The sequence below is a fragment of the Ruditapes philippinarum genome, unplaced genomic scaffold (assembly GCF_026571515.1).
Source record: "Ruditapes philippinarum isolate M1 unplaced genomic scaffold, ASM2657151v2 ctg9260_1_1_1_1, whole genome shotgun sequence".
In the NCBI taxonomy this organism is placed as follows: Eukaryota; Metazoa; Mollusca; class Bivalvia; order Venerida; family Veneridae; genus Ruditapes; species Ruditapes philippinarum.
In genome coordinates, this window is record NW_026861479.1 from 1 (window position 1) to 26,144 (window position 26,144).

At 34.3% G+C, this 26,144-nt stretch overlaps 2 protein-coding genes and 1 long non-coding RNA gene across 3 annotated transcripts; 2 read left to right on the top strand and 1 right to left on the bottom strand.

The window, feature by feature from the left end:
• Positions 1 to 147: 147 nt before the first annotated feature.
• On the bottom strand, positions 148 to 13,087 carry LOC132715743 (cleavage and polyadenylation specificity factor subunit 1-like). The gene is made up of 10 exons (XM_060698807.1): positions 13,080 to 13,087; positions 12,759 to 12,881; positions 12,030 to 12,102; positions 11,284 to 11,396; positions 10,959 to 11,061; positions 7,089 to 7,319; positions 6,392 to 6,544; positions 5,567 to 5,683; positions 650 to 740; positions 148 to 260 (listed from the first exon to the last, which is right to left on the bottom strand). The coding sequence occupies exons 1-10, from the start codon at positions 13,085 to 13,087 to the stop codon at positions 172 to 174; spliced, it is 1,101 nt and encodes a 366-aa protein (XP_060554790.1). The 3' UTR covers positions 148 to 171.
• On the top strand, positions 1,157 to 1,439 carry LOC132715741 (uncharacterized). Its single transcript, XR_009623725.1, has 2 exons — positions 1,157 to 1,310; positions 1,395 to 1,439. It is a non-coding gene; the product is annotated as an uncharacterized LOC132715741 (long non-coding RNA).
• A 300-nt stretch (positions 13,088 to 13,387) lies between the features above and the next one.
• Positions 13,388 to 16,493, top strand: LOC132715742 (uncharacterized). The gene is made up of 2 exons (XM_060698806.1): positions 13,388 to 13,721; positions 14,753 to 16,493. The coding sequence occupies exons 1-2, from the start codon at positions 13,420 to 13,422 to the stop codon at positions 16,212 to 16,214; spliced, it is 1,764 nt and encodes a 587-aa protein (XP_060554789.1). The 5' UTR covers positions 13,388 to 13,419; the 3' UTR covers positions 16,215 to 16,493.
• The last annotated feature ends 9,651 nt before the right edge of the window (positions 16,494 to 26,144 follow it).

Consider the following 26,144-nt stretch of genomic DNA (forward strand, 5'->3'; position numbering starts at 1 on the left):
AATTTCTGTATCATCACTTTTTTCACTTCAGGTAATTTGTTTCATTTTAATCAATTAATAAACACCTTTCTACCTATAGCAAACAGAACACCTGGTTACAATTTTATGGTATGTGGGTATGTACTCTAAATGTAAAATAGGGCACTAGGACTTTGATTAATTTGAATAGACTTACTGTGTATTTGGCACAACTTCCCACGATGTTGGACTGTAAAGTTGACAGGAAAACTTCTGTGCTGTCGGATATACAAATCTCTCATCTGAAATTGACAACACAAATCTGTCAGGAGGCTTTTCAATGAAAACGGCCATTTTTTCACAATATGCTCATGTGGTAAAAGGTTAATCATATTACAATGATAATAACAAATTACTATAATCTATCCTAAACATCATAATAATGTTTTCATTTCAAGTTTACCTGACTCATCCTTATGTATACATGTATTGAATTAGAAATATATTGCATTTCTGTAAATAAATGGCAATTAAATTAAATAAATTAAATTAAAGCTTAAATACAAAAGTTGATGCCATAATTTAGTTATTTGTAATAGAATATCAATCAACAGTTACGTTAAATCTAAGGTGTGTGGAATTGCTTTTTCAGCACTTTTTGAAAGGTATTTTCATTAATATTATTCTATACCTTTTTCAAAGACATCAAATTCTCTTTCTTCTGATGTAACTTTGGGCAATTTATTACCAATATCTGGTGTATGCATGACCACAGCATAAGTCTGAAATAAAAATGACATTTCAATGATCAGATAAAGATAATGCTGAAACCACCAAGGTAATAATTTCTATAGGCAATAGAACATTGCAGACTGACATTTCTCTACACTGGTTACAAGGTCAATGTGAAAGCTATCTTCGAAGTGTTAAAGCAACAATAGTAAAACAAATGTAACAGCACACAAGTAAATCTTATTTTTCTATTGTAAATATGGCTTTTTATAACTATATAATACCCTTCAAGTATAATTAATCAGGGTCTTTCAAACAGATCTATTTGAAAGACCCCAAAACAATGAAATCATTTTCTCATTTCAAGCTATTACATCATGTGGTTTTTAAAAATTCATTCATTGTCAACCCCATAATTTCTACAAATTGTTATGATAAAAATAAGACTTGTTTTGTGTTTAACTAGAATTGTGTCCATAGGACACGAGTGCCCCCACCGCGCCACTGTTCTGTCAATCTTATGACTCTAGGTCAAATATTTTTTGAAAACTAAAAATCTTTTACTAAGTAAAGGGCAAGAACTTTACAAATACTGAATAAATCCACAAGCAAACCCCAAGGTGCATAAGAACACATGCTGACCAACATTCTTGTAAACTTTCAGGCCTACAAGTGAAATACATTTTGAGCTATGCATGAACAAGTTGAAAATTGCAAATTTATACTACTGTAAGTCAAGGGCAATAACTCTAACAAAACTGAAAAAAATCCACATGCAAAGTCCCAGGTGCATAGCTTCACAGTGATGTGAATCATTATTCCTGTAATATAGTGATGTTGATCATTATTTCTGTAAAGTTGGTTGATTCTAACTCAAGCACTCAAGGAACAAATAACAACATAATGAAATGGTTTTTACTAAGTCAAGGGAAATAACTCTACAAATACTGGACAAATCCACAAGCGAAACCCCAGGTGCAAAACTCAATATGCTGAGCAACCTTCCCATAAGGTTTAATGACTCTATGTCAAATCCTTTTATGAGTTACATGTGACACAAAGTGAAAATTGCAAAATTTTCTAAGTCAAGGGCAATTACTCTAAAAACACTAAATAAATCCAGATAAAAATACCCAGGTGCACAACTACACATGCTGACCAATATTCCTGAAAGGTTCATGACTCTAGGTCAAATACTTTTTGAGTTACATGCGACACAAGTTGAAAATTTCAAAATTTTACTAAGTCAAGGGCAATAACTCTAAAAATACTAAAAATATCAAGACGAAAATACCCAGGTGCACAACCACACATGCTGATCAACATTCCTGTAAAGTTTCATGACTCTAGGTCAAATACTTTTTGAGTAACATGCGACACAAGTTGAAAATTGCAAAATTTTACTAAGTCAAGGGCAATAACTCTAAAAATACTAAATATATCCAGACGAAAATACCCAGGTGCACAACTTCACATGCTGATCAACATTCCTGTAAAGTTTCATGACTCTAGGTCAAATATTTTTTGAGTTACGTGCGACACAAAAGAGAACGGACGGAAGGACAGACGGACAAGGGTAAATCTAAATGCCCGCCACTAAAGTGGGGGCACAATAAAAAAACAAATGCTTCTTACCTGAAAAATATATTTAATTTGTTCATATGTTGTGTACAAAAAAAAAATCAACGCCTATTACATACTCTTTCAAAAATTCAATAATAAGCCTGTCTTGAAAATAAGCCTGTCTCGAAAATAAAATAAAAGACTGTCTTGAAAATAAGCCATCATTTTCTTAAAGTCAGAATTAAGTCAACAAATAGCAGGCCTGAAAATTCAGCAGATTGTCTGATGCACCTTGGTTACATCCCATTGATTAAAATCAAAGGGCTGCAAGCTCTATGGTATTTTCTGATCTTTGGAATCTAAATCATACTGACTATCTGTATGTATTTTCCTATATAAGTTTATTTTTATATACTATAATTCATCTTACGCAGCGACTGCGTTAAGATTTTTTTTCTATAACAGTTTGAGATTGATACATATGGAATTTTGCATGACTAGAGTTGCATCAAAGACAGCCACACTTTATCCTTGCATATCGTGGCTACTTCCTTAAAAAAGACACTTCAAAAAAAAAGTTGCATCGACTAGGTTTTGAACCTTAGGCCTCTCACACCCTAAACGAGCGCGATACGAGCGCGATACCCCTGCACCACGGTGAAGTAATATGTAATATGTAGCCTGAATAAAAACAAATACATTGTAATTCTAAATTGAGAATTTCCATTTCGTGTTTGTAATCCTTATCAATTTCGAGGTATTTTGTTCACGATAAACCTGTTTAACACTGATAAAAATAATTTAGCGAAAATCTTCTCGCCAAAACAGTCCGACACGTATATATTCCACTACTCGGCAGTCAGATTTATTTGTGTACTACGCCATGGAGTATTCAGTAATCGACATAGCTAAAAATAGCATTTTCATTGATTAAAATGATATTCATCCGCGAAATTTGTGATTGTAACCTCATATTTCTATTGACTAATCTGAACTTTTAATGCACTGTAATTCGTTAAATGCCTACATTAAAAATTATTCTGTCTTTTAAATTGCTGGTTTTTAAGCAGTTTTGAGTGAGAACTACTTTGCGTTGTTAGGTCTGTTAGGAAATTTTGTGTTAGACCGTGGATGTTAGCTATGTATTTACTGATCTTGCGATCAGAAAATACAACCAGGCTGTGACAGCCTCAACAACAGAAGTGTATGACTGGATGACTTAGAATCTGAGGGATCACGCCTTGTGAAAGTGCCTTGTGGCAGCTGTAAAAAAGTGGTTATTACTTCTGTAACTGACAGGACTTCTATTGTGTCATAATGCTTAGATATGATGTACATCCATTTCAGATATTAAGTTCACAGCTACAAACAAAAGACAAGAGGGCCATGATGGCCCTGAGGTCGCTCACCTGTATATAGCCCCCCCCCCCCCCGGCCAATTTTTACCCAAGGGCTTTTATTTGTTTATTTGAACAGACTTGGTAGACACCCATAAGAAGATGTTTTATGCTAAACATCTAAGTTCTAGCTCATTGGGTTTTCTAAAAGAAGATTTTTTAAGTTTTTACTATACACATATAGTTAAAAACAATGACACCCCTGGGGCAGGGCCAGTTTTGACCCCAGGGCTTTTATTTGAACAAACTTTGTAGATATTTACTTAAAGATGTTTCATGTATAATATCTAAACACAAGCTATTTGGGTTTTTTCAAAGAAGATTTTTAAGTTTTTGCTATACACATATAAGGAAAATCAATGACCCCCGGGGCGGGCCAGTTTTGACCCAAGGGCTTTTATTTGAACATACTTGGTAGACACCCATTAGAACATGTTTCATGCTAAATATCTTAGCTCTAGCTCTTTGAGTTCTTTAAAAGAAGATTTTTTAAGTTTTTACTATATGCATATAGGGAAAATCAATGACCCCCCGGGGCGGGGCCAATTTTGACCCCAGGGCTTTTATTTGAACAAACTTGGTAGACACTCATTAGAAGATGTTTCATGCTAAATATCTTAGCTCTAGCTCTTTGGGTTCTTTAAAAGAAGATTTTTTAAGTTTTTACTATATGCATAAAGGGAAAATCTATGACCCCCTGGGACGGGGCCAATTTTGACCCCAGGGCTTTTATTTGAACAAACTTGGTAGACATTCACTAGAAGATGTTTCATGCCAAATATCTAAGCTCTAGCTCTTACGGTTCTTTAAAAGAAGATTTTTTAAGTTTTTACTATATGCATATAGGGAAAATCAATGACCCCCCGGGGCGGGGCCAATTTTGACCCCAGGGCTTTTATTTGAACAAACTTGGTAGACACTCACTAGAAGATATTTCATGTCAAATATCTTAGCTCTAGCTCTTACGGTTCTTTAAAAGAAGATTTTTTAAGTTTTTACTATATGCATATAGGGAAAATCTATGACCCCCTGGGGCAGGGCCAATTTTGACCTCAGGGCTTTTATTTGAACAAACTTGGTAGACACCCATTAGAAGATGTTTCATGCTAAATATCTTAGCTCTAGCTCTTTGGGTTCTTTAAAAGAAGATTTTTTAAGTTTTTACTATATGCATATAGGGAAAATCAATGACCCCCTGGGGCGGGGCCAATTTTGACCCCAGGGCTTTTATTTGAACAAACTTGGTAGACATTCACTAGAAGATGTTTCATGCCAAATATCTAAGCTCTAGCTTTTACAGTTCTTTAAAAGAAGATTTTTTAAGTTTTTACTATATGCATAGAGGGAAAATCAATGACCCCCCGGGCCGGGGCCAATTTTGACCCCAGGGCTTTTATTTGAACAAACTTGGTAGACACTCACTAGAAGATGTTTCATGCCAAATATCTTAGCTCTAGCTCTTTGGGTTTTTTAAAAGAAGATTTTTTAAGTTTTTACTATATGCATAGAGGGAAAATCAATGACCCCCCGGGGCGGGGCCAATTTTGACCCTAGGGCTTTTATTTGAACAAACTTGGTAGACACTCATTAGAAGATGTTTCATGCCAAATATCTAAGCTCTAGCTCTTACGGTTCTTTAAAAGAAGATATTTAAAGATTTTTCTTTCGGTTGCCATGGCAACTAGAGTTCTGCATGAAATGGAATTCTTTGAACAATCTTGATAGAGCTTCATACAAAGAGTATTCCTGCCAAGTTTCATTAACATTGGCCTTGCGGTATCATAGAAGATGTCCTTAGAATATTTAAAATGTGGACGGACGACTGACGACGGACGCCATTTGGTTGGCCATCCTAAAAGCTCACCTGCACTTTGTGCAAGGTGAGCTAAAAAGAAATGACACCTGTGTTTGCCTACCTTGCTGTCTGTATGATAAATGATAAAATGAGGTGTACATCTTAATGGAACTTTACGTATAGGCCATGGAGCATCATATGTTAAATGAGTTGGTAATACTGAAATTCGCAGTTCTCCCTGAAAACAGAACAAAATGACTTGAATTATAAAATAAATAGACAATATTAATCATAACCTACATGAAATCAAGATTTATATTCTTTTTGATATGTTATACATTCACAATGACAAGTAATTCAAACCCATTCCCTTTAGTACTGTAGTTTTCGAGATACCAACTCCACACAAATGCTTAGAGTAAGTGTGACGCTGATGTAGAGCTGTCATTTATTGAAGGCAAGGCATATCAACGATACATCAATAACAGAGGACAAATATCAACAACAAATATCATCGACAATATATTAATAATTCCCTAAAATTACTTGTCTGTCATTCACTTTTATACCTGTTTTCACATTTATCACGGTTTCAGTTGAAAATATGTTCTGTTCAGTGTCGTATTTATAAAAGCTGATTGCATAATTTTTACCCAGACCATTTTTTTGTTGTCATCATTGCTGTGAAAAAATTTCCACTATGTAACAACAGATAATGTTAGACATTGGCACCTGCTTCTGTATATATTTTGGGTGAATTTTCCTAATTTCTAGACATTTATTTAATAAGTTGAAATTATCTATTTTTTGAAACGTATATTGATTATTGATCAACAGAAAAATATCAACAATACATCAATATTGTTGACACCTGGGTGAGGCTAAAAAATTGGCAACAATGAGTTGTATTACCATATTAAAAATCACATTTGTCCATTTGCATTACCTGTTTATTAAAGTAGAGGAAACCTTTGGGACAATTCACATTATGGAATGGAGCAAAACATGTGATGGCACCATCTATTCCCATGGGGTGTATCCTGAGGGACCCTCTCTGAGTCATAAACAACCAGTGTGGATATGGTCCACAAATAAATACCTGAAATAATACATACATGTAAACATACAGTCTGCAAAAACTGTTAGTAAACAAATAACATTTAATGTTAATGGAGAAGCTTTATATCAAAATTGTCCAAAAGAGGAAGAATAGGTAATATTTTCTTATGATTTTCAAAATAATCTGCTTCATTTCCACTTCAGACTACTATAAAAGAAAGAGTATGGAGCATGACAAATTATAGCTATTGCCCTTACATGCTTTTTCAAAAAAGGAAAAGGTTTAAAAATTGTGCAAAAGAGTATCTATTTTAAGAAACTATGCATTTAACTTATTCATAATGTAAAATATAATTGTAAACTACTGATCAAGGGATTAATAAAATAACATATTACCAAATTAGTATTGTGTATATCAGAACAGAATAATTATTTAACCACATGCAGACAGAAAGATATTTTCACTGATGTTCTCATTACATATATATCCATCTCAAAACATGATAATCAATATCAACAAGGAAAGGCGGCGTTCAATCAAGCCTATAATGTCTATAATAAATAAAATCTTATCAAGTACTTACTCCACTATAGCCTGAAATATCATCAAAGTACCGGAACCACTGTCCTTGATCAGTTTTAAATTCATCAAATTCATCTAAGATCTCTTCGCCTCTCTTTCGGAACTTTACTTTACGTTCCTTCAGGATCAGATTATGCTGGACTTTCTTAAATCGTATTTTAAGGTGATTGTCTTCCTTTGACTGATAATACGGGAATGCTTCATAGATCAATAAACCATCTTCTACCCTGGCCTGAAAATAAATCACATTACAAAACCCATGAAGATCATACGAGGGTTGTCCCAATATTCTGTGACAAGATTGATTAAAAGCTAAATAAAACAGGTACGAATTTGATATTTTAATATGTTATAAACCCATATAATTTAAACATTTTCACAAATTATCATAGATAAATATCAACAAACAACAAAAATATGCCATAAACACCATGGCAACTAACTGAATCGCGGCGCACGTCCAACGTCAAAGACGGCGATAAATCTATATAAGGCGCCTTTCTCAAATACTCTCAATGGCTTTCAACGCAATAATGGTACCCATAAATCGTCAATTTCTGACTTAAATCATGTGGTTGTTAATGTCTGTAGATTGTTTGGATGGCATACATTAATTTTTGCTATACGCGAACTTCCGGTCTCGTTACTCCTGTTTTTAGCTGTAGGAAATAGGCGACGAAGATCGGTCTTCCTATCCGTGTTTTCCTTATTTTCGCTTTTTGTAGCGCAAAACTCTGGTTCCGTTCATGCCTTTTGTACACAAATGCTCAGAATATGTTGCTAAACTGTTATATTTGGTATATTTGTTGAAAATTGTTACATGTGTCATCTCGAAATAGTCATGAAACCTGAGTGACCTGTTCACTGCGCCGCAAATTCTTCGAACGTCGCCATTTTAACTTTCCTATTTTATATGAGAAATTTTCATTTATTCGTATCTTTTCCGTTTTTTAAGTTATTTAACTAAAATTTTCAGATATGATTTAAACATAGCAGCAGAGGAAGTCAACGTGACATTGTGCAGACACATCATCAGATATTTGAAATATACGTAATTAATTTCAGCCTATTCATAACAAAATGTAAATTATTTGACGTGCGCCGGCAACTCAAACCAATGTCGTTAATACTGAAAATTTCTAAGTAACTAGGGTATATTTTTTGTAAATGATTTGTTGTAATGTTAAATAATAAACTTAACGGTTATATGTGTGAATTATTTTCTATTGGCGTTAAAAATGAACCGGCTATAAAATTTGTCACGGACTTTTGGGACAACCCTCGTATAATGTACCTTGAGACAAGCCTTTGTAGGCCGGACCCTTTTACTATATTTATGACAACAAGTGATGAAATTTTATTCATACCATAAGAAGTATTTCAGCTTAAATAGCCCGCTGGTGGCAACTGAAACTACCTATGTGACCAGTGCAGACCAAGATGATAAATGATTAAGTCCATATTGCCCATGTGACCAGTGCAGATCAATGTTAACTGGCACATTATGATAAACGATTTAGTTCATATCACCCATGTGACCAGTGCAGATCAATGATAAATGGCACATTATGATAAACGATTAAGTCCGTAATACCCATGTGACCAGTGCAGATCAATGATAAATGGCACATTATGATAAACGATTTAGTCCGTATTACCCATGTGACCAGTGCAGATCAATGATAAATGGCACATTATGATAAACGATTTAGTTCATATCACCCATGTGACCAGTGCAGATCAATGATAAATGGCACATTATGATAAAAACGATTAAGTCCGTAATACCCATGTGACCAGTGCAGATCAATGATAAATGGCACATTATGATAAACGATTTAGTCCGTATTACCCATGTGACCAGTGCAGATCAATGATAAATGGCACATTATGATAAACGATTTAGTCCGTATTACCCATGTGACCAGTGCAGATCAATGATAAATGGCACATTATGATAAACGATTTAGTTCATATCACCCATGTGACCAGTGCAGATCAATGTTAACTGGCACATTATGATAAAAGATTTAGTCCATATTACCCATGTGACCAGTGCAGATCAATGTTAACTGGCACATTATGATAAATGATTTAGTCCATATCACCCATGTGACCAGTGCAGATCAATGTTAACTGGCACATTATGATAAACGATTTAGTCCATATCACCCATGTGACCAGTGCAGATCAATGTTAACTGGCACATTATGATAAAAGATTTAGTCCATATTACCCATGTGACCAGTGCAGATCAATGTTAACTGGCACATTATGATAAATGATTTAGTCCATATCACCCATGTGACCAGTGCAGATCAATGTTAACTGGCACATTATGATAAAAGATTTAGTCCATATTACCCATGTGACCAGTGCAGATCAATGTTAACTGGCACATTATGATAAATGATTTAGTTCATATCACCCATGTGACCAGTGCAGATCAATGATAAATGGCACATTATGATAAACGATTTAGTTCATATCACCCATGTGACCAGTGCAGATCAATGATAAATGGCACATTATGATAAACGATTTAGTTCATATCACCCATGTGACCAGTGCAGATCAATGATAAATGGCACATTAAGATAAACGATTTAGTTCATATTACCCATGTGACCAGTGCAGATCAATGATAAATGGCACATTATGATAAATGATTTAGTTCATATCACCCATGTGACCAGTGCAGATCAATGTTAACTGGCACATTATGATAAAATGATTTAGTTCATATCACCCATGTGACCAGTGCAGATCAATGATAAATGGCACATTATGATAAACGATTTAGTTCATATTACCCATGTGACCAGTGCAGATCAATGATAAATGGCACATTATGATAAACGATTTAGTCCGTATTACCCATGTGACCAGTGCAGATCAATGATAAATGGCACATTATGATAAACGATTTAGTCCGTATTACCCATGTGACCAGTGCAGATCAATGATAAATGGCACATTATGATAAACGATTAAGTCCGTAATACCCATGTGACCAGTGCAGATCAATGATAAATGGCACATTATGATAAACGATTAAGTCCGTAATACCCATGTGACCAGTGCAGATCAATGATAAATGGCACATTATGATAAACGATTAAGTCCGTATTACCCATGTGACCAGTGCAGATCAATGATAAATGGCACATTATGATAAACGATTAAGTCCGTAATACCCATGTGACCAGTGCAGATCAATGATAAATGGCACATTATGATAAACGATTAAGTCCATATTACCCATGTGACCAGTGCAGATCAATGATAACTGGCACATTATGATTAACAATTTAGTTCATATCACCCATGTGACCAGTGCAGATCAACTTAAGCTGGCATATTATGATAAATGGTTTAGTCCATATTGCCAGATGAACAGGTCCATTTAAGAGCATGGTAAGGTTTAAGGAACTTCTTAGATGAACTTGAATGTTGTGAATCCCTCTTTTATGGCATTAATGACAATATTGGTTTTTTGGTTGGGGTTTTTTGTTGTTGTTGTTGTTGGGTTTTACATTGCACCAACACTGTAGAGATAATATGGCCATTTTCTAGCTTAACTGGTAGAGGAAGACCCTCCGTGCAATATTTAAGGCATGAGGGGGTGCCTCAGTAGAACCACTGATGTTCCATCAGCTAGCTGGATAGCTTCCTCACATGAATACAAAGTCCCTGGCAGAATTTATACCTACAGCATTGAGAGGCAAGTGGTTTGAAGTCAACCACCTTAACCACTGGCCACAGATGCTCATTGCTATGTTGCTTACAAAGTATGCTTCTCTACATACATGGTCTGATAACTACATGACCAACAATTTTTTTCTACAATAAAATACATTTATCATCTTACCAGCAGGTATGGTCTAGATTTCCGCTGTCCTAATCCAACAAGTAACACCTCATGTATATTATACATGCTGTCAGTAACTGTCTTGTCTTGACTCAACCCAGACCTGAAAGTAGATACACATATAAAATTATGTGCATTATAACTTTCATAAAAAATTCATATAAATTTCATACAACAACTGAGAATATTTTATATATCCGACATACACAGCTGCTGCTAAATTTTAGTTTTAAACAAAGAATATTGTTTTTATTTATGTCGCCTAGTAACTTTATAATTATATATAATTTATAAAAGAATGTTATCGAATAAGTAGATATCTCACCCAGATTTGCTGGCACTTATTTCTTTCAAACTTCCTGTGTCCACCAATACTTTCTGGCCAATAGGGAATGTCTTCACATAGTATGCTATTTTAAAGTCTGGTAAACTCAATATCTGAAATATTTCATTATTTGTGATGACTTCTTGAGAATAAAAAAATACTTTGTCAAGGTGTTAAAATTTCTATAACTATTTTTACTGAGATATAAACTGATGATACTATAAAGACATAACAATCTTTTACACAAAAGACATAAGTCTCTTCCACAAAAGACATAACAATCTTTTACACAAAAGACATAACAGTCTCTTCCACAAAAGACATAACAATCTTTTACACAAAAGACATAAGTCTCTTCCACAAAAGACATAACAATCTTTTACACAAAAGACATAACAGTCTCTTCAACAAAAGACATAACAATCTTTTACACAAAAGACATAACAGTCTCTTGAGAGGTGTCATCTAGATTTTGACAAATTCATGTACATTATCATTTTTCACTGAATAAATAATTTTTATTCATATTTAATTTTATGTATTGTTTGCCATATTTTAATTCAAATGAATGGAGAATTGTTTTTTTGTTTGGATTCATTTTAATCTTGACAAAATGTTTAGGAAAAGAAAAGTAAACTGCCTAGGAAAAGAAACTGTCATGAAATATTGATTTCAAGTTTGTTTATACATGGCTGATCCTATCATACTTAATTTAATATCTCGTTAATATTTTAAAAAATACAAACTTCTAAAGATCCATTTTCTCGTGCAACAGCTACCCAATATGACATCTTCAATTCCTTCTTCCGAGACTTTTTGCTATCATATAAAATAAACAATCAATATTTTAAGCAACTTTAACCAAAAAGATATGACCTTTGCAATTAAAATATAACCAGGGTAGTCTGTACATGTGTGTACTAGGACCAGTTTTTATTCTGCCAGCTTCTCAATAATTTGAAATCCTTTATACATGTACTTCAAATGGACTGTTCCAAATTTCGTATCCGGACAAGTTCATTCTACAAATTTAGCAGGATCAGGTTTAAAGTTATTCAAGATTTTATACCAAGTGATATTATAGGTGTATATGTAGATATACTTGGCAGTGAACCATACTCCATTGTTTTAAATTCAGTCCTGAGAGTCTCAAGATTCTATCTTGAAACATTACCAATAATTTTTGTCCTTTAAAATTTATGTAACAAAGATTTGTTATCAATTTTGTATAATCACTGAATGCATTATTTATAATTTAAGATTTAGTTTATACAAAATTTGTTTTAGTTTGATTGTGTAGTAAGCTCTCAGCCTATAGACAAACTATTGAACCAAACAGTACTAACCTCCTGAATGAGTGAAAAGTTCCTTTCTCAAAAACACAACTGCTTACCCTAATCAGTAGATTATTAAATTTACTATTGGATAATTACAAATTAAAAGTATGATATAGTAATTCAAGTAGTAAACATTACCTAGATTTTGTTTCCTCTTTCATACTGATATTAGCAGATGTATCCATGTTGGACGTATCTTCATCTCCGTATAGTAACTCATCCTCATCATCAACAGTACTGGAAATATAAATACAGTTAAACCTGTGAATAAAGACCATCAAAGTGGGAGAATACTTATAGTCTTTATAGACAAGTGGTCTGTATTTGGAGGTTACTTTATTCCATTTTACCAATGAAAAGTAACTGTTGTTCTTTAACACAGGTTTGTCTGTACATATAGTTTAAAACAAACAAGATTTTGCAACAGTCAGTTACCAACTTCCTCCTCTGTCTTCTCACCCTGTCATTTGTAGGTCAATGATCACATGCAAATATCTAGTTTCTAAGTCACAGTTTGGGAAACAAACATTATTTCACTCTAAATTGAACATATATCAAGTTGTTCATGGGGCTTTATTCATTTATTGTTGACACACAAAGAGGTTAATCACAGATAAACTTGAAAGATTCTATTGTGTCATTTTTAATTATGTGGTTAAGTATTGATTATAATTTATATTGTAAAGACAATGAAGTTAAAATTGTTAAGTTTATTTTATAAAAGATTGCTGTGTTTGTAGCAACCGTCAGCAGAGATATGGCAGGGAAAGAGGTAACAACACCTGGGATTACTGGGTCTATGGAGTTAATTAACTGTACCCCATGCTCTGAAGCAGAGAGGTTAAATGTGGCCATCAAATATTGTGTGGGCTGTACAACATATGTTTGTCAGGACTGTTTAAATGACCACAACAAGTTTGCAGCATTACGTAAACATCAGATTGTGGAGATCACAGAAGTTAATGACCTGCCAGGTGACACGGATCAAGTCCATGGAAATAGGTCAGTGGAATGTGGAAGTCATTATGGACAATTCGTTGACAGATATTGCAAAGACCATGAAAAAGTGTGTTGCAGAATTTGTGTGACAATTAAACACAGGTTTGTCTATTTCTCTGTTTGACTAAGATATAACTTATGGTATCTGAGACAACTTAAAAAAACTTGAGCTCGACACAAGTGACGAATACCCCAGACACGTGCTTGTCAGCCAATGTGCTTTTCTAAGTTAATAATTTTGCACATAGGGAGAATGCAGAAGTTAATAGATTTTTTTTTCAAATGATTTTGAATTATTTGTCCTACATCAATAACATGAATTAAAGTTTGGATTTGGAATTTTCATGACTTCTTTTAAGGGCAGTATATTCTTTCTCCTAGAGATTTCTGCACTGCTACTCAGTGAGATCTAGCTACCCTTTTATAGTTCTCAAGTTATGTCCAGGACTAAATTCAAAATGTAACAATGAACAAAGGGCAATAACTCCAAAATTAGGAAAGGGGGGAGGGTCACAGTTCTTCTGCACTGCACTTCTTCTCATTTAGATGTATTTACCTACAAAGTTTTACGTTGATATCTTTTATAACTCACAAGTTATATGTCCCAGAAAAAGTTCAAATTTCACTTCTTCCTAGTAAAATCTCTCTACTTACAAAGTTTCAATACCTTTTATTTTTCTCAAGTTAAGTCCTGGACAAAGTTCAAAGTGTACAAATGAACAAAGGGCAATAACTCAAATATTAGGGGCACGCACTGCACATCTACCCAATGAGATCTATCTACCTACAAAGTTTCTTGTTGATATCTCTTGTATTTTACAGTTATGTCCTGGACAATGTCCAAAGTGTCCATATCTATTTTCAAAGAGCTGAAAAGGGCAATAACTTCAATATTTAAATATTCATTAGTATGTGTGCAAATTATGAAGCCACTGGTACAGGTGGAACTTAAGGAAAATTTAACTTGCCATTTTAGGATAACCTCTTTATTTTGCTTTTAATATTTTGTATAAAAAGTGCAAGAAAATTCTTATGATACACAAATGATACATTCATGGAATTCATGAATTCATGTTTGGCTTTCATTTTTTAAGTAAGATGATAATATAATTATACTGTTTCATATTATATAGGTTATGCAAAGAAATAATTGGAATAGAAACAGTTGCTGAGGGAATTAAAGAAAGTCAAGAATTTTGTGACTTAAAATCTTCCTTGGAAATGGTTAGAAAATCTGCTAAACAGGAAAAAATATATCGAAATCAAAACTTAAAAGAAATGATGGAGGAAAAGGAGCAAATTTTAGGTAATATTGATGAACATGAAGAGAGGTTAATGAAAAGGATAAGAGTTCTAGCAAATACATCTAGAGAAAATATCCGAAAAATTCATGCAAAACATCAAGATGCTGTCAAGGCTGATATCAAAGAACTAGATTCAGTTATGTCAGGATTGAAAAAGAGCTTAAATCACATTAACAGACATGACATGAATGAAGTGGAGACATTCATATCAAAGAAGAACTACCAGGCAACCTTGGAGGAGGTGCAGAGAGTGGTGAAAGATCTTTCAAACAATTGGCTTCAGACATCCCTTTTATACAAGTTCATTGATGGTGATGTCATACCTAAAAATATCACAGCATTTGGGGAAGTTGTTGAAGAAACAACGAAAAGTTCTATATTTCATCTACAAGTCAAACAATCTGTTGATATTACATGCCATACTGACATTAACAACTGCAGTATAAATGGAATATGTCAACTACCAGACAATACTGTGGTAATCACAGATGCCAATAATGGCAAGCTTAAACGACTGAGAGATAATTTGGAGGTGAAAGATTATATTGATTTAAATGATACCCCAGAATGTATGTGTGTTACAAAACCAAATGAGGTTGCCATTGTACTAAGGGAAAGAAACCTGGTTCAGTTTGTAACCATTGATGAAAATATGACTTTAGAGACATCATTTCCTACAGTAGAAGGAAAATGCACCAAGATTGATAGTGACCCAACAGAAAATATAGTGTATGTTTGTTGTAGGGTTGAATGTGAAATGGAATTGCCTAAAAACAAAACCCCCCTTTCCTTAAATCATTACACGACACACAAATATCATATTATTGTTTACAATAAAAAAGGTGAATGTTTATCAATATATAACAATGAGGAAGATGTGAGTCAACATTTTTGTAAGCCATTGAAGATACTTGTCAGTGTAGATACTTTTGATTTAATTGATGCAGATACTAACATATATACATTTAGTAAGACAGAGATGAAACAAAAACCAACTGGAACAGGCTATGGCTATTATGGTGCAAGATATGACAATTATTGTGGAAGATATGATAATGAGTATCTATGTATGCTGTCTGCAGAGAATATTATATATGGAAACAAGAAAGGATATATGTATCTAAAATCATTACATGGCAGACAGCAATACATACATAACTCGAGAGATTTATCACCTGTGCAAACAGTATTATTTAACAAGAAAAAATCTACTTTAATTGTTGCAGGACAGTCCTGTCAAATCAAAGAATACAAAATGGGCTTAAAGATACTATATCTTCTCAAAGAATAAACAAAAGGAGATACTGAAAAGATTAAAAAGATTTGTAAATGGTTAGAGATTTGAGGCATTTTTATTTAGACAAAAACATATTATGGAGAAATCTCTGTCAAACAACAGACATGAATTCACCAGCCTATAGTGATTATGTTTCCTTGTTTCAGTACAACACTAGAACTATACAATCTAGTTACAAAATATACATGTATTTTTTTATGATGACAGTGTACCAGGACACTACTGGTTTCATAGCAGTTTCCGGCCACAAATCGCACTTTTTAACAAATAAAATAAACATCAGTCTACAGAGGGATACAAAACTTTGACTGGACAAAATTAGGTACCTGTCCAGCATTGCCATGTGTTTAATGTTGCACTTTCATTTTACTTTTCAATTTAAATATAGACCTAAAACGTAACACCTTTTTTCACCTTTATTCAAACAGATATTGATAATGTTAACACATGGTGCATCCAAAACTCAATGATACTAAATGCACTTAAAACAAAAGCTATGACTCTGTCAATTAGGAATACAAAATTAGAAAATAATGCTACACCTACACTGTATCTTCATAACAAAGAAATAGAATTTACAGACACAGAAAAAGTACTAGGTGTCTTTGTTGACAACAATCTCAAATGGAAAACTCAAATTCAAAAAACTATTGGAAAATGCAATTCACAACTCTACCTGCTTCTTAGAATTAAACAATATCTTGATCTTCATTCTAGAAAACTCTTTTTCAATGCATATATTCTGCCTCATTTAGACTACTGTTGCACTATATGGGGAAACTGTAGTAGTGAATTACTTTCACAAATTATCAAATTTCAAAAAAGAGCTGCTAGAATAATCTTGGATAAAAGTTTTGATTCCCCATCAAATGAACTATTTAAAGAGCTTAATTGGATGTCCTTTGATCAAAGAATTATGTACAAAAAAGCTATTCTCATGTATAAATCTATTAATGAGCCATCTTTTCCTAATTATATGAAAAATAAATTCCAAATGATAAATGACAAACACAACTTCAACTTAAGATCTGTTCAAAATGAGAAACTAGTCATACCGAAACCAACAACTGAGTACTTTAGGAAATCATTTGACTATTCTGGTCCTAAAATATGGAATGACATCCCAATTTATATTCGAAATTCAGATACTTTGAAGAAATTTCAAGCCACATATATTTAGTGGCAATTTTCTAATTAAATGAGTGTACATTTTGTTGTAATGATAATGCCACACAAGAATAGAATGTATAATGTTTTGTTTTTACAATATTGTTTTAATCTTACTTGTAAAAAAATGTATTTTTCATGCCCAGGTTACAAAATGTGGTTTCTTGATGTTTGTTTGTTTTTTTTGTTTTGTTTTTTTGTTTGATTTTAGTTTTTTTTTTTTCTATTTGTGTATATATGTTATTTAAAATGTGTAATGTATATATTGTTATGTATATGCTATGTATATGCTGAGGCCCGCATGGAAGATCGGGAAACCGAATGTGTTAGCCTCATTAAATAAAGTCGTTACTTACTTACTTACTTACTTATTCAAAAATTCATAGCAGTTTTCCGGACCTATTTTATTTTGAATATATTTCAGTACCATAAAGCAATGTTTAAATAACTTTATCAGACAAACAGAACCTCCCAACCTTTTCCGTGTCGTCTGCAAAAATATTTTCCGAAGTATTGATTAACCTAAAATGGAGTCTTAGTTATTGCGCAAGGATATTCAAACTAGAATTCCCCAGGTGTTGCTTATTTTTGAAAGTCGCAAGTACTCTTATGTAACTTTAAGTAACAGGCAAAACTTCAAACATATGAATCGTTGTACTTTTTTAATTGCTGTTTAGCATAGAAAACAAATGTCTCTCTAATTGATGAAGTAATGTGGATGCCTTACTGGTAAAAATAGACTATACTGGACGAAAACGATAAATGGTCGGAAAACTGCTAGGAAACCAGTATATAAAATATGATATTATAATAATCGTAAGTCAAGTCTTAAGTCATTTACACAGCACCACTCATGACTTTAAAATTCATCTTCACCAATTACTCTGTGAGCATATTGTGAAAAATGGCTGTTTTCATTGGAAAGCCTCCTATTACAAGTTCAAATTGCTATGAAACTATAAAACATGCTTTAATACTGATCAAATTTGGCACAAATGTTTACTGGATCATAGTTTTTGTTTTGGCATGCTCAATCTTAAATTTCTTGTTACCATGGCAATGAGGGTACATCTCCAAATTGCCAAAAATCACTATTTTGCTTTGATTTTTTTCCATTAAACCTAATTTCAAAGTACTGCAATTTCTTAATGGATTCAGAGATAGAGTCAAAGCCTTTTCAGTGTTGGTTACACCTTACCTTATGATCGACCAAGGTCATTTTTAGCCACGCATAAGTCCAATATTTTCTTGGCATTTAGGTGGGCAGCAGCCATTGAACGGAATTTCTTAGTTGTTGTTGTTTTTAAATATTTAGGACAAGTTTAACTCTACAATAATGCTCCTGATAAGCTAAACATTATTGCCTCACTTTTAAAACTGAAATGTATCTGCATATGTCCAATTTTGTTACAAAATTATGCAAAGGGTGGGGGAAATAAATTCACAGTACCTAAAACTTTGAATGGGTGACCCACTATGTTTTTTTTAACATTTAGACTGAGTATATATTTTAAAAGACTTTTAAAGAAAAAAAAAACAAAAATTTATTTCAGGATTTTTTTTAATAGCCACTTTCAAGCCAAACAAATGTGGCAAAACTGAACGTCAAATTTTACACAACTAGAAATGTGACCATAGGACACGGGTGCCCCCACACACCACTGTTCTGTCAATCTTATGACTCTAGGTCAAATATTTTTTGGACTAAATGTGCCACAAGTTGAGAACTAAAAATTTTTTACTAAGCAAAGGGCAAGAACTTTACAAATACTGAATAAATCCACAAGCAAACCCCAAGGTGCATAAGTACACATGCTGACCAACATTCTTGTAAACTTTCAGGCCTACAAGTCAAATACTTTTTGAGCTATGCATGAACAAGTTTAATAAATATATATATATGGCTAGAAATAAGAAATTTCCTTTTATTTTGACAAATTGAGGAAATCGACAAGTCAAAATTAGAAATATGTCTGGATACAGTTAAACCTGTGAACAAAGGCCACCAAAGGGCAAGACAAATATTTGTCTTTACAGAATTCTGGTCTTTATTTGAAGGTTTCTTTATTCCATTTTACCAATGAATGGGTGCCAAAAGGTGGCCTTTATCTACAGGGGTATCTCTATTCAGATGTGGTCTTTAACACAGGTTTGACTGTACATATAGTTCAAGGTCTGGGTTATTTATAGTTATCTCAAATAGTCATAAACATATCTACGTCACCATTATACAACCTGGCTAGCCAGACCAAACTCCACTGTTTACTGATCACAATAAAAAAACTTTTCTTTAAAGGCCCACAATTTTATGCACTAAAATTGTTTTATTTTTATTTCTCAAAAGCTTTTAATTTTTGGTATCATAAAATTATCATAGTTTCCAAAAAGTTACTCAGCGGAATCATATTTTGCTTCTGCTGCTTTTTAGCACTTAAAGTACAGTTTTAGTTTTAGTGATTAAGTATTTTGTGTGGAAGTCAAATTACTACTTTGTTTACATTTTGCTACTTTTATGACATTCAGTCTACTTTTTTTCTGGTGATAAGTATCTATTATACGCTAAAACTATTATTTATATTTTATAAAACTTATATTTGCCCTTTATAAAGTAGAAGAAGAAAGAACGGGTTTGTTAAACACAACTGCCCCGGCTGATTCACTCAGTTAAAGACGGAAAAAATTAAAAACAAGAACTGTCCGAGGACAGTAATGCTCGACTGTTCGAAAGTTGTCACAAGGGTGTTTCATTGAGTATTATAATGATTACCTATATGAATACATAAACAAGAGGGCCATGATGGTCGCTCACCTGTATATAGGCCAGTTTAAACCCCAGGGCTTTTATTTGAACAAACTTGGAAGACACTCATTAGAAGATGTTTAACAATGTTAAGTTTTTACTACACACATGTAATGAAAAACAATGATCTCACCTGCCCCCCCCCCCTCCCCCCCCCCCGGCAGGGCCAATTTTCACCCAAGGGCTTTTATTTGAACAAACTTGGTAGATATCCATAAGAAGATAATTTATTTCATGCTAAACATCTAAGCTCTAGCTCATTGGGTTTTTTAAAAGAAGATTTTTAAGTTTTTACTACACACATATAGTTAAAAACAATGACCCCCCGCGGCTGGGCCAATTTTGACCTCAGGGCTTTTATTTGAACAAACTTTGTAGACACTCACTAGAAGATGTTTCATGCTTAATATCTAAACTCTAGCTATTTGGGTTTTTTCAAAGAAGATTATTTAAGTTTTTGCTATACACATATAAGGAAAATCAATGACCCCCGGGGCGGGGCCAATTTTGACCCCGTGGCTTTTATTTGAACAAACTTGGTAGACACCCATTAGAAGATGTTTCATGCTGAATATCTTAGCTCTAGCTCTTTGAGTTCTTTCAAAGAAGATTTTGTAAGTTTTTACTATATGCATATAGGGAAAATCAATGACCCCCTGGGGCGGGGCCAATTTTGACCCCAGGGCTTTTATTTGAACAAACTTGGTACACACTCATTAGAAGATGTTTCATGCTAAATATCTTAGCTCTAGCTCTTTGGGTTCTTTATAAGAAGAATTTTTAAGTTTTTACTTTATGCATATAGGGAAAATCAATGACCCCCTGGGGCGGAGCCAATTTTGACCCCAGGGATTTTATTTGAACAAACTTGGTAGACACTCACTAGAAGATGTTTCATGCCAAATATCTAAGCTCTAGCTTTTAGGTTTTTTAAAAGAAGATATTTAAAGTTTTTTCGTTCGGTTACCATGGCAACCAGAGTTCTGCATGGAATTAAATTCTTTGAACAATTTTTAAAGGTGACCACCAAAGGAACATTCCTGTGAAGTTTGGATAAAATTGGCTTAGTGGTTTATGAGGAGATGTCATTTAAAGTAAAAGTTTACGGACGGACGGACGACGGACGGACGCCGGACGAAAAGCTATCACAAAAGCTCACCCTGTCACTTTGTGACAGGTGAGCTAAAAATTGTCCGAAAAGGTACAATGGCTTGTTATTAAGATGTTTTATCGAGTAAATCACTGCTATATTATTATGAATGCATATAATTGTCCAAAAAAGGCACAAACCCTTCAGTAGTTATGGAGATACCAGCTTACAAGCAAAACCTTAACCAAGAATTCCTAAGCCGAAAAAGGGGCATAACTATGCAAAAAACAAATCTAGAGTTATGGAACTTGTGCCAATAATGTTAGATAAGCACAGAGAATAGGAGTGAGAAGTTTTAATCCATTCCCTTCAGTAGTTATGGAGTTAACAGCTTACAAGCAAAAATTTAGCCAAGAATTTCTAAGTCAAAAAGGGGCATAATTATGCAAAAAAGCAATCAGAGTTATAGGACTTATGGCAATCATGTAAGATAATCATAGAGAACAAACATGTGAAGTTTCAATCCATTCCCTTCACTGTAGTTATGGAGATACTAGCTTACACACAAAAACTTAACCAAGAATTCTAAGTCAAAAAAGGGGCATAATTTTGCAAAAAAGCAAATCAGAGTTAATGGGACTTGTGCTAATCATGTTAGATAATCACAGAGAACAAGTGTGTGAAGGTCCAATCCATTCCCTTCAGTAGTTATGAAGATACTTGCTTACATGCAAAAACTCAACCAAGAATTTCTAAGTCAAACTAGAAATGTGTCTATAGGACACGGGTGCCCCCACCACGCCACTGTTCCGTCAATCTTATGACTCTAGGTCAAATATTTTTTTGAAAACTAAAAATCTTATACTAAGTTAAGGGCAAGAACTTAATGAACACTGAATAAATCCACAAGCAAACCCCAAGGTGCATAAGTACACATGCTGACCAGCATTCTTGTAAACTTTCAGGCCTACAAGTGAAATACTTTTTGAGCTATGCATGAACAAGTTGAAAATTGCAAATTTATACTACTGTAAGTCAAGGGCAATAACTCTATCAAAACTGGAAAAAAATTCACATGCAAAGTCCCAGGTGCATAGCTTCACTGTTATGTGAATCATTATTCCTGTAATTTAGTGATGTTGATCATTATTCCTGTAAAGTTGGTAACTCAAATTTTACTAGGTCAAGGGTAATAACTCTAAAAATACTAAACAAGAGCCGGTTGAACCGGGTGATGCTCCCCGAATAGGTTTTGGACACAGGAAGGTATACCTCTTGTTGTGTCAGAGTTATGTCACAGACAAAATTCAAAGTGTAAAAACAACCCAAATATTGTGCACGACACATTGTCTCAATATGGTGATCATTTTTGTGAAATAGTTGTAAAATCCGACTTCAAATAACGAAGATATGTGCCTGACATTATTTTGCTGCAAGGTCATGCTGTGACCTTGACCTTCAAGGTAGTGACCCAAATGTTGCATGCGACACGTCGATTCAATATGGTGATCATCTCTGTGAAATAGTTGTTAAATCCGACTTCCAGTAACAAAGTTATGGGCCGGACACGATTTTGCTGCAAGGTCAAACCGTGACCTTGACCTTCAAGGTAGCGACCCAAATGTTGCGCGCGACACAATGTCTCATTGTGGTGATCATTTCTATGAAATAGTTGTAAAATCCGACTTCAAATAATGAAGTTATGTGCCGGACACAATTTTGCTGCAAGGTCATGCTGTGACCTTGACCTTCAAGGTAGCGAGCAAATGTTGCGCACGACACGCCATTTTAATATGGTGATCATTTCTGTGAAATAGTTTAAAAATCTGACTTCAAATAAGGAAGTTATGGGCCGGACACGATTTTGCTGCAAGTTATCCTGTGACCTTGACCTTCAAGGTAGCGACTTAAATTTGTGCATGACACGTCATCTTAATATGATGATCATTTCTGTGAAATACTTTTTAAATCGAACTTCAAATAGCGAAGTTATGGGCCGGACACGATTTTGCTGCAGGGTCATGCTGTGACCATGACCTTCAAGGAAGCGACCCACATGTTGCGCGCGACACATCGTCTCAATATGGTGATCATTTCTGTGGAATATTTTTTAAATCCGACTTCAAATAACAAAGTTATGGACCGGACACGATTTTGCTGCAAGGTCATGCTGTGACCTTGACCTTCAAGGTAGCGACCCAAATGTTGTGCGCGACACGTCGTGTCAATATGGTGATCATTTCTGTGAAATATTTTTAAAATCCAACTTCAAATAACAAAGTTATGGGCCGGACACCAATTCAGTACGTACGTACGGACGGACTGACTGACTGACGGACGGACGGACGGACGGACGGACGGACAACCCGACGACTATATGCTCCCCCGAAATTTTTCGGGGAGCATAATAAGTCCAGACGAAAATACCCAGGTGCACAACTACATATGCTGATCAACATTCCTGTAAAGTTTCATGACTCTAGGTCCAATACTTTTTGAGTTACATGCGACACAAGTTGAAAATTGCAAAATTTTACTAAGTCAAGGGCAATAACTCTAAAAATACTAAAAATATCCAGACGGAAATACCCAGGTGCACAACTACATATGCTGATCAACATTCCTGTAAAGTTTCATGACTGTAGGTCAAATACTTTTTGAGTTACATGCGACACAATTTGAAAATTGCAAAATTTTACTAAGTCAAGGGCAATGACTCTATAAATTATAAATATATCCAGACGAAAATACACAGGTTCACAACTACACATGCTGATAAACATTCCTGTAAAGTTCCATGACTCTAGGTCAAATACTTTTTGAGTTACGTGCGACACAAAAGAGAACGGATGGATGGACGGACGGACAAGGGTAAATCTAAATGCCCGCCACTAAAGTGGGGGCACAAAAAGGGGCATAATTATGCAAAAAAGCAAATCAGAGTTATGGGACTTGTGCCAATCATGTAAGATAATCACAGAGAACAAGTGTGTGAAGTTTCAATCCATTCCCTTCAGTTGTTATAGAGATATCAGCCTACAGCAAAAACTTAACCAAGAATTTCTAAGTCGAAAAAGGGGCATAATTATGCAAAAAAAGCAAACAGAATTATGGGACTTGTGCCAATCATGTTAGATAATCACAGAGAACAAGTGTGTGAAGTTTCAATCCATTCTCTTCAGTAATTAGGGAGATACTTGCTTACCAAAAAAACTTAACCACAGGGACCCAGACGGCGACGTAGACAATGGGTGACAGCAGAGTTATGTCCCGGACAAAGTTCAAAGTGTCAAAATAAACAAAGGGCAATAATTTAAAAATTAGGCAAGGCAGAGTTACGGTTCTTGTGCACTGCAATCTACTCAATGAGATCTATCTACCTACAAAGTTTAATGTTGATACCACTTGTTGTTATAAAGTTATGTTCCGGACAAGAATAGCGGATGGACTGACAGACGGACAAAGCGGCTACTATATGCTCACCCTTCGGGAGCATAAAAAAATAAACGCAGTCGCTGCAACTCGGTGCCCTGCAAGATGTATTATAGTATATCAAAATAAACTTATACAGGAAAATGCATACAGATATACAGTAAGATTTAGATTGCAAAGCTCAGAAAATATCACACAGCTTGAAGCCCTTTGATTTACTATGTGGTTAACTTTAGTATTGGGAATATAAATATATCAACAAGAGCTGTCACAGAATGTGACAAATGCCCCCCAAGAATTCTAGTTATAAACCACCATTACATGTTAAGTGTGGTGGTAAAAATTGACAAAGAAACCTGGGTCTTGTTCACAACACATTGTCCATTTATGGTGACGTTATATTTCTAAATAAAACTTGAAACTTTTATGTATATGGAAGTTACAGAGCTGACACAACAACCACCATTAATATGTATATAACATAAATATTGAAAAAGTTTAAACCCCAGCAGTAACCTTGAACTAAGGTGTAGGAACATGGTTCTTAAGGGCAACACATCATACATTTATGATAATTTCATATGTGAAATAAAAAATATAATCCTTTCATGCATTTAAGTTTCAGAGGAGACTGAGGACCATCTCTGCCTTTATGTATATTAACATCAAAATTGACCCCAACAGTGACTTTGACCTAAGTCATAGAAACCAGGGTCTTGTTCGTGACACACCATACATCTATGGTTATTTCATATGTGAAAGAAAAAACTAAAATCCTTTCATGCATACTGAACTTTCAGAGCGGACATTACCACCACATTTTTTATTTATATAACATAAAAATTTAAAATGTTTTAGTCCCCAGATTGACCTTAACCTTTGTCAAACGAAGGTCTTGTTTGTGACACACAATACATCTATGGTTATTTCATATGTGAAAGAAGAATTTAAATCCTTCCATGCATACTGAAGTTTCTACATGGACACGACCACCACCTTCTATATTTATCTAACATAAAAAATGACAAAGTTTGAACCTCCACAGTGACCTTGACCTTGGTGGTAGAAACCCCGAGTTTTGTTCGCCACACCAATACATCTATGGTTATTTCATATGTGAAAGAAAAATTACAAATCCTTCCATGCATACTGAAGTTTCAGAGCAGACACGACCACAACCTTCTATATTTATATAACATAAAAAATGACGAAGTTTGAACCTCCACAGTGACCTTGACCTTAGTGGTAGAAACCCAGGTCTTGTTCGAGACACACCATACATTTATGGTTATTTCATATGTGAAAGAAAAATTACAATCCTTCCATGCATACTGAAGTTTCAAAGCGGACATGACCACCACTGTCTATATGTATAAAGTGGAACAGACTGACAGACAAACAAACTGTTCGATTTTAATATGCTACCCTTCGGGGG